Source organism: Anopheles marshallii, chromosome X, assembly GCF_943734725.1.
Source record: "Anopheles marshallii chromosome X, idAnoMarsDA_429_01, whole genome shotgun sequence".
Classification (NCBI taxonomy): domain Eukaryota; kingdom Metazoa; phylum Arthropoda; class Insecta; order Diptera; family Culicidae; genus Anopheles; species Anopheles marshallii.
The window spans coordinates 9,915,031-9,930,730 of record NC_071325.1 but is presented as its reverse complement, the minus strand read 5'-3'; the positions used below and the strand labels follow the sequence as shown (position 1 = coordinate 9,930,730).

At 43.6% G+C, this 15,700-nt stretch overlaps 4 protein-coding genes across 4 annotated transcripts; 3 read left to right on the top strand and 1 right to left on the bottom strand.

The window, feature by feature from the left end:
* Positions 1 to 697: 697 nt before the first annotated feature.
* On the bottom strand, positions 698 to 2,742 carry LOC128709420 (dynactin subunit 4). Its single transcript, XM_053804418.1, has 3 exons — positions 2,614 to 2,742; positions 1,260 to 2,515; positions 698 to 974 (listed from the first exon to the last, which is right to left on the bottom strand). Exons 1-3 carry the CDS (start codon positions 2,740 to 2,742, stop codon positions 698 to 700), a joined length of 1,662 nt encoding a protein of 553 aa, XP_053660393.1.
* Positions 2,743 to 3,791: 1,049 nt separating this feature from the next.
* Positions 3,792 to 6,573, top strand: LOC128719007 (endoplasmic reticulum resident protein 44). Its single transcript, XM_053812664.1, has 7 exons — positions 3,792 to 3,833; positions 4,308 to 4,383; positions 4,831 to 4,922; positions 5,200 to 5,593; positions 5,798 to 6,064; positions 6,149 to 6,347; positions 6,426 to 6,573. The coding sequence occupies exons 1-7, from the start codon at positions 3,792 to 3,794 to the stop codon at positions 6,571 to 6,573; spliced, it is 1,218 nt and encodes a 405-aa protein (XP_053668639.1).
* Positions 6,574 to 8,513: 1,940 nt separating this feature from the next.
* LOC128719121 (uncharacterized) lies at positions 8,514 to 9,594 on the top strand. Its single transcript, XM_053812746.1, has 2 exons — positions 8,514 to 8,557; positions 8,628 to 9,594. Exons 1-2 carry the CDS (start codon positions 8,514 to 8,516, stop codon positions 9,592 to 9,594), a joined length of 1,011 nt encoding a protein of 336 aa, XP_053668721.1.
* An 831-nt stretch (positions 9,595 to 10,425) lies between these two features.
* LOC128709802 (sorting nexin-25) lies at positions 10,426 to 13,983 on the top strand. Its single transcript, XM_053804824.1, has 3 exons — positions 10,426 to 10,546; positions 10,623 to 10,731; positions 10,827 to 13,983. The coding sequence occupies exons 1-3, from the start codon at positions 10,426 to 10,428 to the stop codon at positions 13,981 to 13,983; spliced, it is 3,387 nt and encodes a 1,128-aa protein (XP_053660799.1).
* Positions 13,984 to 15,700: the final 1,717 nt, after the last annotated feature.

Sequence of the window (15,700 nt, the reverse complement as noted above, 5' to 3'; positions counted from 1 at the left end):
ATTGAAATTTTGCGGATTTTTGTACAGAATTCAAATTTTACTTTGCAAATTTCAAATAATCTCAAAAATACGTTTCAATTACGGGTTAGATTTACAGGATATATACGAAAAATTATATATAATGTAATGCATGTACACTTTAAAAGCCCTGAATGCTTAGACGTATATGTGTTTAACAATTCAATCAGATCCTAATTTTGTTCATTCCGTTCACCTACTTACCTTTCCTAGATTTACATATAAGCGCGTCTTTAATGCATGCCATGCTGTTCTTTATATGAATTTGGTAGAAAATGTAACGAGGAAATAAGTATTCGATCCCTTAATACGACATATAAACGATGTTTTAAAGGAATCTCGTGAAACGCGGCTTTCCCTGGAACGCATTATCCGCGTATCTCGGGTATCGGCTGTATTGCAATCAGTTCAAATAAGCGAGCTCCATACTATGTTACGATGAGCTAAAGCGAAATAAACTGGTCCGATGTTAATTCTCGTAACTTATGGTTCGTGCACTTGCCTAACGTTAGCTCAATGTGATTGTTTTCTTCGGCAAGGGTTCAAACGAGGACAGTACCTCTACACAATTACGGTTTGGGTTTACAGGTTATATGTGAAAAATTATGTATAATGTAAAACATGCATACTTTAAAAGCCCTAAATGCTTACACGCGTATGTATTCAATTCAATCAGATCCTAATTTTGTTCATTCCGTTCACCTACGCTGCGTACCTTTCCTAGATTTACATATATGCGCGTGTTTAATGCATGCCATTTCTGTTCTTTGTTTGATCCAGATAGCGTTGTTGATGTTGTTGACGATGATGAGGCAACGCTCTTTTCTGCAACGGTATTAAAATAAGTATATTGCAGAGAAAACCCAACCACTACGTCCTCGTCTGACGTTGCGTCCGCTTTGGGTTGCACGCCAAGTCGAATAATAACGTGATTTGCTTTGCGCCAAACTATGAACCTGTAAAAATTGTAAACAAAAAGTGTTTGCTCAACAATTTTGTTTCTTGGCAGCAGAGGATAAAGGACGAAGGGGGTACAGTGCGAAATCGTATAATGAGGCTTATGTTGGACAAGCGAGAGTCGGGATAGCGTTCGAGTAGAGATGGTGCGCCAAAAAGTAGTACCCATAATAGTTGAATAATACGAAACGAAATGGCTTTAAATAGTAATAAATATTTTCAACGCTAACATATCCAACAATACATCCAAAATTATTCGAAGAATTCGCGAAAGATCAACTTACTTGGGTTCATCCTGGTGTCCTTGCATGACCTCATCGAATTCGGCCGAATCATCACGCTGATTGACAACAAAGCTGCTGTCAGGTAGTTTGAGCTTTCCGTTAACGGCACGACCAATCAATCTTGGTTCTTCCATTAGGGTACCTTGACGCACAAAGCCTGGGCTTAAGCTGGACAGTGATGTTTGGTGCGAAACACCAGCAGTTACGGAAGGCGTGGCGCTACTTTCCAATGCTAGTGCTTTGAGTTCTTGAATCATCAACTGCTCCTCTTCGACCGTAGGCAACTCCATAATAGTGATAACCATTTCGTTGATTGTGGGGTTCGTGATGCGTAAGAGCAGTGCCGCTTCCAAACCATCGACTCGCAACGGTTCACAGCTCACTAGGCGCACATCCGGTACGTGATAGGCGGCGAATAGCGCAATGCGATATTTGATCGAAGATGGATTATACTCAGACTTGATCACGTTGTGGTCGCACTGTCGACAGCGCAGTGAGCGTTTGATTGAGAGCAGCTTGTGCTGCGGATAGAGTTGACTGACCGAAGCCGACTGCTTTGCGGGCTGTGCCAAGCGTTGTGCTAGCGTTGTGACTGTCTTCAAATTCACCTCGGTGTGAAATAACTCTTCCGGTAGTTCATCCACCTCCTCGCATGGAACCGACTCCTTGATCGAGGTCGGCGTCGTTTTGAGTTGCACCTTCCCGTCCGACCATCCCATCTGGCGGCGCATCATCGACACAGTCAACCCCGTACGATCCGTCAAGCTGGGAAATTGACTTTTCTTCGGTGTCTTTCTACGCCACAGCTCTTGCCGCTCCTGTTTATCATGTAACACCACCGACTGGTAATGTTCCAGCAATAGCGCGAAGCGGGTCGCGTTTGGATACTCCGGTTCCGGCCACTGACCTGTGGCGGCAGTCTGATCCGGAATGCCGATATCATGGGAGTTCCAACGACATGTCAAGCAGGCCAAATAATACATTTTCTTCGTGACTTGCTTCTGACCGGCGCTTGGTGTAGCGTTTCCAGCTGCAGGTGTTGCATCCTGCTTTGCCTTCAGAGGATCTTCCACTGCCGGTGAACTTTCTTTTGAGTCTGAACCGGGAGCCAAAGGCACGGTCGCAATGGATGCACGCACCGATAGTGTATGCTGGCAACTGGGACAGTTGAAGCATGTGTTGCAGCGATTTTTGCGTATCTTCGTCTCGGACGACGGTATATTCTCTAGACAGTTGGAACAAAAATTTGAATCAACCTGAAATAGGAAACAAGTTAGCCCGTTTCTTAGCATACAGACCACGTATGTCGGTGACATCATTTATGTTGGAAACTTTTTCGTTTTTGCTTTCGTACCTCATGACAAACACAGAAACCGCAGCGCAGTTTCATGCAATGACGACAAAAGTAAAGCTTAGTAAGAGGGTTTAGCAGACCGCAGATACACGCGTATTCTACCCGATTTAACAAATTAAAGAACTCCATTCGTAACGGACGCTATTTTCGGGGTACTACAATCAGAAAGTTAACACTGAGCTCCGTTTTCTTATTACAAAATATAAGCCGACTTTTCCAACGCACTGGAAAAAGAAGAGCAAATTGCACCTCACTTGAAGAAGGCAAACGGAGGTTGTCAGTTTTGACAGCAAAGAATAACACGCCCGTAAAACTGGTTGGTTGGGGAGAACCGAACAACAATTTTTGTTTTGACTGTATTAGAAAAAAGGTAATGGCAAACAGGAAAGTAAATATAATCCCATTACTAAGAAAGCAACAATTTGTGAATTTGTTATTCGCAATTTTCTGTAATAATTAATAACTTTCCGTCGAACGTTCATGTCATGAGATCTAATGTCAAATAAGCTGTTTTTTTGTCCCACCTGGCCTCAGCCAAATATTTTGTTCTAGAGCTTTTCACGACAGCTGTCAGCTCGATCCGGGAAAGGTGTACGTGTCTCTGGGGCAAACCAACGCAATAGTGTGTATGTGTGTGTGTATTTTCCTCACTCGGAACCGCCATCCAGGCAATTAGGAGCAGTTTTTCTGCTGCTTTTGCTACCCCCTTTTTCCAACAGAATCGCGTTAAACTTTACCAGACGCTTCTGTTTTTCAGTGGTGGTGTAGTCGTACCCTTAAGAAATTGGTTTGTGCGAGGAAAACCAATCCAAGAAGGGAAGCCTCGATTAGCGCTTGCCGTAGTGGTATCGTTTGTGCGTGATTTCAAAATTTATTCGGCCTGCGCCGGGTGAATTGTCCTGCTTCACGCCAGCGATCGGATCGACCAGCATTGAAGCCGGTACAATATTTCCACACTTGATCCGGCGTGTTTCATCTCTCTCATCGAGGGAAAGCGGTGGAAATTTGTCATCAGCATTGTCATCGCTTTTCCATCCATACCATCCCCCGCCCCTTCCTTCTCCTTAACCAGTCTGTAGTTAACCGGGTGTGATTTTAGCTAGCCAGATTCGTGGATGGTACACACCTCATCCATACCAGTTTTAGGTACATCGGAGAATAACAACAACAAAAGCAACATGGCTACCAGTTTAAAATTTGTGTTATTTCAATATTTAATGGTAAGTCAAAATAATGCGAAAACATTTTCGTACTGTTCGCAAGGAAAGGTTCATTTGCCCATTCCGCATTTTAGTATGCTAACCGTATGCATTTCTTATTGTAATTCGTCTGCAATTATAACAGCTCATCGTTACATTATATTACATTACAGCTTATCCATACAAGTCAAATTATCATTTATCCATGTAGCCAAATCAGTTCAATGTTGTTTTTAAAGAATGCAGTGCGATGTATTACTCGGTATTTCAATACAAAATTGTCTATCGGGCGTAATCAAATGACTAATAAGCAAAATTAGCATAGTTGTAATATAGAACGTGGTACTGTTGCCCCATCCGATAATATATTAACATCACAATTGTTTACAATTACTTCGTTTGCTTTCATCGATGTTGTTGATATCAACAACATTAGCCAGAGAGGCACACTTCATTTACTTTCTGAATCATAATTATATTCATTGCTTGTTGCAGGTTGTGTACATGTTCTACAACCCCACGAATAGCGGAGCAGTTCAGCTAAACAGTGAAAATATCGACATGACCCTCGGTACGTATATCACAACCCAACTCCTTTGAACGTTCCATTATCGCGTCTCTGTTGCAGTCGAAAACGATGTAACTTTCATGTATCAGAAAGCGGTTATCTGCGCTATCATTTCTTCATAAATTGACAATGACGACGACTGAAGATGTGTACAATTCATACTTCTTTATCAGTCGCTATCCCGCAGAACGAGTTTTAAATGAATGCTGTTGCGAAAAATAAAAAATACGGCCAGGACGGAAGTAACAAAGCACAACTACGAAGAATCGGTTTTAAAGTCGTAATGTTCTTCGCGGTCTTCTTAATAACATTTTTTTCTTCATGTTTACACAACTGTTGGAAATACGATCATGCAGAATTGAAAGATGTTATTGGGGCGAACCCTGTGCACAATGCATTTGAGCAAATTTTCAATGTTTAACATTAATTTTCTTTTATTTTCTGCTTCAGCGTCTAACGAATTAGTTTTGATCAACTTCTATGCTGATTGGTGCCGATTCAGTAACATACTACAGCCCATCTTCGATGAGGCAGCTGAAAAGGTAAGTAAACAAACACACCCTTCTACCCATTTCGTAGAGTCTTCACCATAACATCCGAAACCATGCAAAATTCATCGATGAGCACAGTAAGAGGTATTGTGTCAACAATAAACCGTTCAAAATTGCTACAATCAACTTCGAGTTATAAGCTAGTAGTATAGTTGACGTATAGTTTTAATGATTCTTATTTCGCTCGCATAAAAAAAATCTTGAATTTATCATTATGTAAGAGCAGTTGCAAATAAGCCAATTCTTTCCATTTAAATGTCATTGGCAGGTCCAGGCAGCATTCCCTGAATCGGGGAAGGTTGTAATGGGTAAAGTGGATTGCGATCGTGAATCCTCCGTGGCGTCACGTTTCCACATAACCAAATATCCGACGCTAAAGGTGCTGCGCAACGGACAGCCGACCAAGCGCGAATATCGTGGAGCGCGCACCGTCGAGGCGTTCACAGAGTTTATTCGCAAGCAGCTAGAAGATCCGATACGGGAGTTCCAGAACATAAAGGACTTGGAGCAGCTTGATTCGAAGAAGCGCATCGTGGTTGGATATTTCGATCGCCGTGACATGCCCGAGTACAACACGTTTCGACGGGTCGCAACGAACCTGAAGGAAGATTGTCAATTCCATGTTGGGTTCGGAGATGTAGTACAGGCATTGCATCCTCCAGGTATAAAACAGTCAATATTTCCCTTTTTATAAATCACATATTTACAAGATCTGTTGTTAGAAACAAATATTACAATGCCTTATGCCTTTCCTCTCCCTCTTGTGCAATTGATGGAAGTAAAGGATATTCAGCAAGTACTGATTCATTGTACCGCAGCAAATTTAAAAATCGGTGATTATATACAATGTTCCGTTATGTTTTCAGGCCACCCCATCATTGTGTTCCGGCCAGATGTCGCCATGTCGAACGAGAACGACGAAACGTATATGGGCGATTTGCGCAGTTTTGACGAGCTTAACATCTGGGTACAGGAGAAGTGTGTACCGTTGGTTCGTGAAATCACGTTCGAAAATGCGGAAGAGTTGACCGAAGAAGGTCTGCCGTTCTTAATACTGTTCTACGCACCGGGTGATCTTGAATCGATCAAGGACTATAAAGCTATCGTGCAGTTGGATCTTATATCTGAGAAACGTAAGAATCATAATCTTCGGTTTAGTTTATTATTTGTATATGTTACGCTTAAATGAAACTATTGTTCTACTTGATTTATGATAGAAAATGTAAACTTCCTGACCGCTGACGGTAAACGTTTTGCCCATCCGCTACATCATCTCGGTAAAACACAGGCCGATTTGCCATTGATTGCAATAGACTCCTTCCGCCACATGTACTTATTCCCGAACTTTAAGGATATTTATGTACCGGGAAAACTTAAGCAATTCCTGAACGATCTCTACAGTGGCAAACTACACCGGTAAGTGTTTAAAGCGAGTCCTTGCTCTCGATGCATAATACACGGTGCATCATTATTGTTATTTTATACCTGTTCTAGTGAGTTCCATTACGGCCCAGAAAAGGACACGGTGGCTGATACGAACGCGATCGACGATGGCAAAAAGCCAACGACGCCGCCGGAATCGACGTTCAAAAAGTTGGGACCTTCGAAAAATCGATACACTTTGCTGCGTGATGAGCTTTAAGGTTTGGACGTAACAGTTCAAGTAGCAGACCACTAACAAAAGGGGAAATGTTAGCTGGAACGAGGGAATTTCGAACCTACCTTTCCACGACTATGAGAAGAAGTAATCCCATTTCCTGAATTGCACATACAGCTGATGGAGGCATGAATTTGGCGGAAAAAATAGATCCAGCCAGAGGATGAGACAGAAATCGATAATGATGTAGGCGAAAGGGTTAAAAGTACGCTTGCTCGGTTGCGACTAGCATCTTTAAGGTGAGACTAAAATGAACAATTTCTAATCTTTCCTATTCAACGCTATATTCGTTCATCAACAAACAAGAAGAGTTCAAGAAAATGTTTTGGCCCGCCCCGATGATTTGCCAAAATTACATTTGGCACAATAAGCACTGAAGTACGAATCGTAAAGTAGCTACAACTTATAGGTTGCGTTGTTTGTTATTTGAACTTTGTCTTATACTTTCACCTCCTGCAATCGTGGCGCATCTAGTACCAGCAACATATGCTTAACCCAAAACAGTCAATAGTGTACCATGTGTAAGATGATTCTAAAAGTTTATTTTTGTTAGTTTTTGTTTCTGTGTGTAGGTGAAAATGCTAAGTAAAATTGAATGAATGGCTTAGGAAGAAAATATACAAAAAAAACTAAGTACGTACGGTGCAAAGCTGCAAATATGATAAAACTCTTAAAAGACACGTTCGTTTGAATAAAAAAATAATCTTGCAGCTATAATGTGGCAAACTCTCAGTGAGAGACAGATAGAGAGGATTCAAGAATTCATATTTTAATTTGTTTTATGTTCTCAGTTTTTCGAAATGCAGTCATTCTGTATCGAGTTAGTCAATTTTTACAGTTAAACAAGTGATTCGTTTAATCCACAGTGTTGTGTTTGATTAATCAATCGTTACTACAAAACATAAACCTGCCCTACAGAATTTTTCGTCCTTTAGCTTGAAAGCTCTGTCAAATTTTTCTCATTACCTAAGTATGATGGATACCTTCTCCTGTTCTCCAGGATTATTTTTACTACTTCAATCATGTAAAAGTTAATGATTCCGGTATATTGCTAACAAATAGCAATGCTTGAAGTGAAGCAAAAAAGCTGACAGGTTGTTATCTGGATTTAATTGAATCTAAACCTACACGGATGTAGCGTAACGTCTTTTCATAAGGCCATTAGCAAACCTATTAATAAGAAGACCATTAAAATCATAATCCATATTGTGGTTTTGTTTATATCCTATAACAGATGATATATGGACGCTACAATCATGAAAGAAAGCTAAGTTAACTGAAATTATTTGCTACTTTTATTTTGTCGTCTATCTTAAATACACTTCCAACCTTCGTCGAAAATAGTTCAAGAATCTTAAGCTAGTAGTAGTTTCGTTGCTGATTGTGATCCAACGCAAATGAACAATTCTGTTCATTGCTAACGAAAAATTGAATGCATTGTAGCAGCAAAGACCTCAAAGAGCACCTCATTTGGAGTGACAGAATAAAAGTTGATAAGTTACTTAACAATGCCTTCGCTAATACAACGGATAAAAATGTTCTTTCAAATTGAGTAAAATTATTTTTGGCTAGACTTTATTTTGACAACCACTGTATGATGAATGCAGTTGTTTACCACTGTCAAAGTTGTTTATCACATTCAAAATGTTTGCCTAAAAATTAAAGCAGTCTGTTATGCACTGGGAAATACAATAAACGCTCTCAAAACGTGCGTGGCTTATATCTCCAGAACTCGATAACTGCGTATTTCGAGCGGGGGCTGTACATTGTTCCTTTGTCATTCTGCCATACCCAAGGTGTACCTCACATGCATACATCTTGAACGATGAAGCGAACGTTCTGACAAGAAGAAACAACGAAGAGTTTAGATAAACAAACCTTCCAGGCGTGCGTGTTAGTCATAAGCACCATTATCTCTCATAACAATGGCGAAGTTCAAAGCAATAGTGATTTGTTTGGTGATTTCCTGGTAAGAAAACGGTGCTTAAAACTGTTCCATGCTTTTTGTCTCTTCCATTTGTCATTTTCTTCCATTTTAGCGCCTGCTCGGCAATTGTGGCAGAAAAAGCATGCGACGATATTCATGCATTCCTTAAACACACAGCAATACTTATGAAAATGCTCCCATTTCACACGTATCCAGTGTTCAATCTATGCACCAACCAAACCGCTCAGCACGAATATGGGAACGCAATCATGTTGTATCGAAACATGACCAACACACCCGAATGTAAGAAATATTTGGAAAATAACCATATGACGGTTTATGAAAACATTTACGTGCAACTGACCGGGCTATGGGATGCAGCAAACTGTGACGCCTGTGCCAGTGCGGTAAATGAAACCGCCACGTTTATGAATCTATCGACAAACCTCGATAATTGTTTCGCCACTACGAAAACACCATGCGAAAGTTGCGACACCGATTATCAGAATGTGCAACAGTTTTACGCTAGCATTGAAAAGCGGCAGCACGGTTCCGGAATGTGCTTTGACATCAAAGATCGGATGAATCAAACGCGACGGGTTTGGTCTGGTCAGTACAATTGTTGCAAAGACAAGCGACGTTCGATGGTAATCTTTGCCTCGATTGCATCTGTTGTTTGCGTGCTTCCTTTCGCATTCTACTTGTTGATGCACGCAGTCACAGTACGACAGGAAAGACGTCGCATCAGCTTGTTGAGCGCTACGAGCGTGAACGATGAGTCAACCCCAGCGTCATGCTCTCGGCCCAACAACGGTACGCTGCGGAATTCAGAAATGGAACGCATTGAGGAGACAGACGGTAACGAGAACAACGACGATGATGAAAGCGATTACGATGGTGAAAGCATTCCCACGCAGACAGCAACATTCCAGTCGTTGTCCAAACTAAACAATCTCGATGTAGTGGAAGGCAATTTAATAGATATATCGGTGCAAACATCGCAGATGCATCCGGTGCTGAAGCCACTTGGTCATAACCATGAGGAGGAGGAATCTGAAGATGTGAACATGCTGAAGTAACATTCACAAACGTAGTTAGAAGTTGATACACATTTTGATCATAATGTTATCAAACATTTGAATCCATTTCTATTCAATGTGTTTCAGGTTAGCAATTAATGATATTAAATTGGCAATTGAAATTACATGGAAAATAAATCGCGTAGATGGAGAAATCAGTTCCCACTGTCTGAATACAAGCAGAGCCTACTGTTGTTGAGTTGTAACCGGCATTTAGCTGGGGTTTTGTGTTCGGTATGAATAAAAGGTAAACCGTCAACCCGTGAGCTTTCTTGTTCGTGTTTGACAGCTGCTATTTGTTTGCATCCCAGTCTGCCTGACATCACGGGCTGATTATCCATCAATAACAATCTACGCCCTATCCTCAAAAGTTTACCACATCCAGGGATAAATCCTTATCCGTTCGACGTAAGATATTGCCCACCTACTACCAAAAACTGAAAACGTTTTTTTCCAGAAGTTCCACTGCCAAGCGAATGGTTACAAGTACAGTTGGCGCTGCCATTTGATAGTCAAAGGGTGTATGCGTGTGTATTAAGCATACGGTCAAATTAACAACGCCAGAATACTGGGCTGTTCGGTCAATGTGCATCGTTGGACAATGATGAGACAAAGGGCACCCCCATAAATTCACCCGACAATGAGGCGTTTTATGTGTGCTGTGATTGCAAAGTTCGTTATTAACAGACGACACAAGTTTGTCGGAAAGCAGGGTTGAATACAGGAGCTGCACACGGTGTGGGGGCGGTGACGCAGTGAGGAAACCAGCGTACCATATTTTTTGGTAAAAACCAATTGCAAAGCCAGTGTTAAACGGACGTAACTTCCGGCATGAAGGTACAATACTGGATCGGTGTGATAGCAGCTATTTTATGTGCCGTGTGTGTGTATTCGCCCATTTTCTTGTACTTCCTTCTGTTCGTCATCTACTCGCTGGTACTGATTACTGTCGGTAAGTATCGGCTACAACTCTCACACATCACAATGCAGTTAAGGTTGAATAATTTCTTCTAAAATCCCTTTCGTAGCGGTGTTTGGTACCATATATGTGCATTACAAACTGACGAACCGTGAATCAGTCACCTACGTCAGCCAAGGTCAAGACGATCAAACAAACGTCCTTTACAATGCCACCAGGTACGTGTTCTTCAGTTTGGAATTAGCATGTAAATACTTTGATTGTTACGATTAAATCAATCGGCAAATTTATTTATCTTCATTTCACTTTCAAGATCATCGCTGTTTGGACAAGGTTCTCCCGGAGCATCTCCAACGTCACGTGCATTTGGTGGACGTGGTTCGACCGGTAGTGGAAGCACCAGCACTGCTCCGGTCAGTACCGGTCAGTTGCCAATCATTTTTGGCCGCACGGTTGACGGATTGCTACAACAGATCATCGACAACACGATGCGGGATCTGGTAGGACCGGCACTAGAGACAGTGGTGGCGAACCCACGCCGCATCGTGGAGTTGCTTCGCGAGGACATTTGGCTCGGTATAGAGAAGCTGCATGAACGAGCTGCCCGCATCGATGCACCGAAGCTGATAGCCTGTGATTTTGTGCAGAAAGTAACGATGCATTTGCAAAAGATTCGCCGGTCGGGGAAGGTTGAAACAACACCGGAAGTGTTTGCTAATGGTACACACGAATCGATTTTGACCGCATCCTACCTGGCTACGGCAGAGAAAGAGCTTGACTTTTTAAAAAAGATTAGTGAAATACTGATTATATTTCTTCTGCCGCGAGGGTACTCCCTTTCGCCCGTCAAGGATTTGCTCAGCGAAGTGATCGCCTATCGTGTGCTTCATCCAGCGATACGTTACCTGACGGCACCGGACTTTATCAACCAACAGATCGTGGAGTGTATCGAGACGCGGCTGGTGGCGGTTGCAATACAAAAGCGTAGCCACGAATATGCCGCCAACTTTGAGGATTTTTTACGCATCATCGACATGACGCAAACGACCGACGAGCTGCATTCGATACGGGCAAGCATTGTGAGTGACATTCGACAGGCGTCGACCATGCAGGCGATGCAGCGGGCCCGCGGTGGGTTTGCAATGCCACCAGTTGATTCATCCAGCACATCCAACGCATCCGGTACGGCTGAAAACGGGGGGCTCAGCGATGGTGAACCAGCGGCAACGCTCCGGCTAAAGCGTTACATCCAGCAACTGTCGTTTGCTAAGAGCCAGTGCGAAAAATGTCTGACACGGCTTGGTTGGGAGGGATGCGTGAGCAATGATGTAGATCTGGCCCTTGCAGACATCCTATCGACGGTGGCAGGTCGACGTGCTTTAACCGCGTTTCTGGAGCCGATGAATGCTGCCAGTCTGGTTGGGTACTATACAACCGTGGAGGAACTGCGCCGTGCCGCTCGTTCCGCATGGCATCAGCTCGGGGCGGAGATTTTCTACACGTACATCCGGGCCCCTAGCTCGGAGATTCCGCTGGATAAAGTGACGCGCAAGCGTATGGAAGCGTTTCTGGTCGGTGACGTCGGCGGCCCGGACGTGTTCTACGAGGTGCAGCGCGAGTGTTTGGCACTGTTGGAGCAAAAGTATTATCAACCGTTCCTGCTGAGCGATGAGTATGTGCGGCTGAAAAGCTCGCTGACGCAGGATGAGTTTAAGGAGATCATTACATCGTGCGGTGGTAATCCGGCGGGCAGCATGGATGTGGGTGGTGAATTGAGTGGTTCACTGCAGCACGCCAGCCACGATAGTCAGGAAAGTCAGGAGAGTGGTGGTAGTGTGGTGAATGGTGCCGATGGTGCCACCGACCCAGCGCTAGCAGACCTCAGCAACCATTCGCAGTACGCGCGCAACAAGCTGGATCGTTTGGACGAGAAGCTGGCGAACAAGCAGCAAGCGCTGGAAGCGTTAAAGCAATCGCTAAAACCGGACTCAAAGCTGTTGCTGATGTTGGAACGGGAGATTGAATGGTTACGGGGCGAACGACGTCAGCTCGAATCACACTTGCTGCGCACGGCTGTTTGGGGTGAGTATCTCGGCAGCTGGCGCGCTATAGTGGAAAGTGTGGACTTTTCAGATGACCGCGAACCGCCACAGTTTATGATCGTGGTGCAGGTGGATGAGATGAACGACTACGGTAGTGGGACGCGCGATGATACTGTGGTCATGACCGCCCTAGAGGCTACCGACACCATCTCGACCGGGTGGGTAGTGGTACGTTCGCTGGCCCAGTTCCACACCCTGCATCGGAAGTTGCGCCCAATGTGCGCGGAGCTGCGCCAGCTCGATCTACCCTCGAACAATGCGTTCAAGCTGTTCCTGCTCAAGAATGATCGCGCATTGTTGGAAAAAGCGAAGGCACAGGTGCAACGCTACCTTAGCTTCATTTTAGAGGATGACCACCTGAACCAAAGTGAGGTAGTGTACGAATTTCTAAGTCCCAGCTCCGACCGCTTGAAGCAGGGCGTAGTAGCGAACAATCCGTCACCGTCGAAGAAACCATCTTCCAAATTTTCGCTAGCGACTATATTCCGCAGCAACAGTGACAAGCTAGAGCAGCTGTGGAATGTCGGCGGAACGGAACGTCCGTTTGTTGGTGACCATGACGCTTTTACGCCGGAGGATGCCGATCAGGTATCGCTGTACCTGGAAGGTGTACCGGCCAGCGGAGCATCATCTACCGCCTCCCCATCGATTGACGGTGCGCCGGTGGAGGCACGTGACTCGATCGCCGAACCACTGTACGCTCTGCTCGGGGAGATATTCGATCTCGGCGGTGTCTTTCGTTGGTTGCGCAAGAGTCTGATTTCGTTCGTGCAGATTACGTACGGGCAGACAATAAACCGCCAGCTGCGCGAATCAATCACTGCTCTGTTCGATGAGCCAATGCTGCACGCGTACGCCAGTGCTGTACTGCGAAGTCTGTGGCCAGGTGGTGCATCACTGCAGACAGGCAACGGTGTTGGGGGGGTGCGATTACTGGCACCGGAACGCACCGAGGACGAACGTGAGATGATCATGAACGCCGCCCGGTCACTATTGCAGGACAACATACCGGAGTTGCTTTGCAGCCTGATCGGGGCACAGAATGCACGGCAGGGTGCACTCAAGCTGTTTGAAGTGTTGCAGAATCCGCTCTACAACAAGCAGCTGTTTTATGATCTGCTCGAAACGCTTATGCTAGAACTGTTTCCAGAGATACGACAGCTTAAGCCTGCTGCAAACAGCAACACTAGCATCAATCCGATCGTTACTGCCAGCAGTGGTGATAGCAGCAGCAGCGCTAGCGCACAGCCGCGAGAATATTATCATCAACCATCCGGAGCGCCGTTGTCTTCACCAACGTCATCACCCCCAACACCGATGGGTGGGGTCGGTTCCGCTTCCGGTACACCCATTAGGAGCATATCATAAGACACGCAATCGAATTTGATCTTTAAACTGCTGTGCGGAACTGTAATTAGTGGATCATCAATGGGAATTGGTTCGTTGTTTTGTTTTTCTTTCTTCACAGTTGGTGCAATTGTTTTAGTTCTATTTTATGTTAAGTTAGCATTATTCGGTATATTTCCGGGAGCATAAGATTATTTACATTCCCTTTTATTAGTTGCGTTATTTTACGCTGTAAGATTTATATTGCTAACACCCTTATTGGTATTCGACTATTGTGATTGAACTATGGCTATGAACGATTACACAGAGGCTTATTGAGGCGTGAACTAATTTTGCACAAATATTTACAGTATTTCGACAGTACTTTCCGTTGCAGCGTTAAGTGTAACGAGTTCGGTTAAATTGCAGCAATAATTGCCATCTATCGTAAGACAGATAGAAGATACCACACACGGGGTTGGTGCTGGTTATGGTGCGTTCGGTATCTTAACAAACTAGTCCAAACAGAACGAAATGGTTTTAAAAAGACATACAAAAATATGTATTTAGTACGCATTATTGTTATTTTGAAGTAGGTAATTGGGGGGTTCTTTTTCTGTTGAATATTAATTAGACTATTTCACTAGTTCAGTGTACATTTAATGAAATGATTTTTGAGGTTCTACTCGAATGCCAACAGTATCGAAATCATACATTCCTTTCGACTCAAGCGGTCAAGCATTTAAAGATGTATACATGCATCCGGATGTAATTTGAACTGTGAAAAGAGTTGACCTGCGATCAAATGTTGAGCTACGCACCTTTCGCAGTGCGCTAATGCCTGGATAATGAACGTGCTGTATTATTTACATGGATATTGTACACAACTTAACGTATTTGCTAATTACGGTAACGGGGCCTTTTGCTCGTTGCATATGTTTAGGGAATTGAAAAAAAAAACAACCTGGAAACTGAATGTCTGAATGGCTTTTCCTCTCTATCCCACCCCCCTTCGTGTAATGTTGCGGAAAACATTAAGATGCAGGGTTTTTATATTCACTCTCTTCTATTTCGCGCATTTTGATACCGCAGGAACGCGATACAGCTAATGTATGTGGTCGTTGCAAAATCCCAATGTGATTGTCAAGTGATTAATGACCAGGCGAGTTAATGTGCGAAAAGAAGGAAAAAAAGGAAACTTAAAAAGACAAACTAAAGCAACAATGTATAATAAAGCAAGCACTTCGAGGATATACCCTTCCATTATGCTTTTAAATGTGCTGTGAGTGAATCAAACTACAACCGTGTGCAAGATTTATGAGCTGATAGAAAACGAAAACAATGATAATAATAAAGATGTAATCACAAATCACAATAGAGCGACACGAAATCGTTATCTTATCGTTTAACGTTGGTTTAACATTCAGAGGACTACAGGAGCACGTGCCCCATGATTGGAAAAAAGTGAAACTAAGCCTGTCGGAGATTGGATGATGTGGACGAGAGCAGCACGGAACCGGCATGCTGGAGACGAATTGGCGACCTGGTCTTACCAACTCATCTGTGTATGGTCCAACCAGACGAAGGTAGTGGCGGACCAACCTCCTTGAAGGTCCGGGGCGGAATGATAGTTGGGGCCCCTAATTGAAAAAAATAGTTTTTTCGGGGTGGAAGGTGGTCATGATGAATTTAAAAAAAATGACTGACCTAAGGGCGGGTGGGCTTCTCCTACTACACAGCTTTTTCCGAGACCCCCTAC

Coding starts and splice junctions, on each gene's coding strand:
- LOC128709420 (XM_053804418.1), bottom strand. CDS start 2,742: ATGGAGTTCTTTAATTTGTTAAATCGGGTAGAATACGCGTGTATCTGC. Junction 2,516..2,613: donor GTTTCTGTGTTTGTCATGAG/GTACGAAAGCAA, acceptor TTCCTATTTCAG/GTTGATTCAAATTTTTGTTC. Junction 975..1,259: donor GGACACCAGGATGAACCCAA/GTAAGTTGATCT, acceptor CAATTTTTACAG/GTTCATAGTTTGGCGCAAAG.
- LOC128719007 (XM_053812664.1), top strand. CDS start 3,792: ATGGCTACCAGTTTAAAATTTGTGTTATTTCAATATTTAATG. Junction 4,923..5,199: donor TCGATGAGGCAGCTGAAAAG/GTAAGTAAACAA, acceptor TGTCATTGGCAG/GTCCAGGCAGCATTCCCTGA. Junction 5,594..5,797: donor ACAGGCATTGCATCCTCCAG/GTATAAAACAGT, acceptor TTATGTTTTCAG/GCCACCCCATCATTGTGTTC.
- LOC128719121 (XM_053812746.1), top strand. CDS start 8,514: ATGGCGAAGTTCAAAGCAATAGTGATTTGTTTGGTGATTTCCTG. Junction 8,558..8,627: donor ATTTGTTTGGTGATTTCCTG/GTAAGAAAACGG, acceptor CTTCCATTTTAG/CGCCTGCTCGGCAATTGTGG.
- LOC128709802 (XM_053804824.1), top strand. CDS start 10,426: ATGAAGGTACAATACTGGATCGGTGTGATAGCAGCTATTTTATGTGCC. Junction 10,547..10,622: donor GCTGGTACTGATTACTGTCG/GTAAGTATCGGC, acceptor TCCCTTTCGTAG/CGGTGTTTGGTACCATATAT. Junction 10,732..10,826: donor GTCCTTTACAATGCCACCAG/GTACGTGTTCTT, acceptor TTCACTTTCAAG/ATCATCGCTGTTTGGACAAG.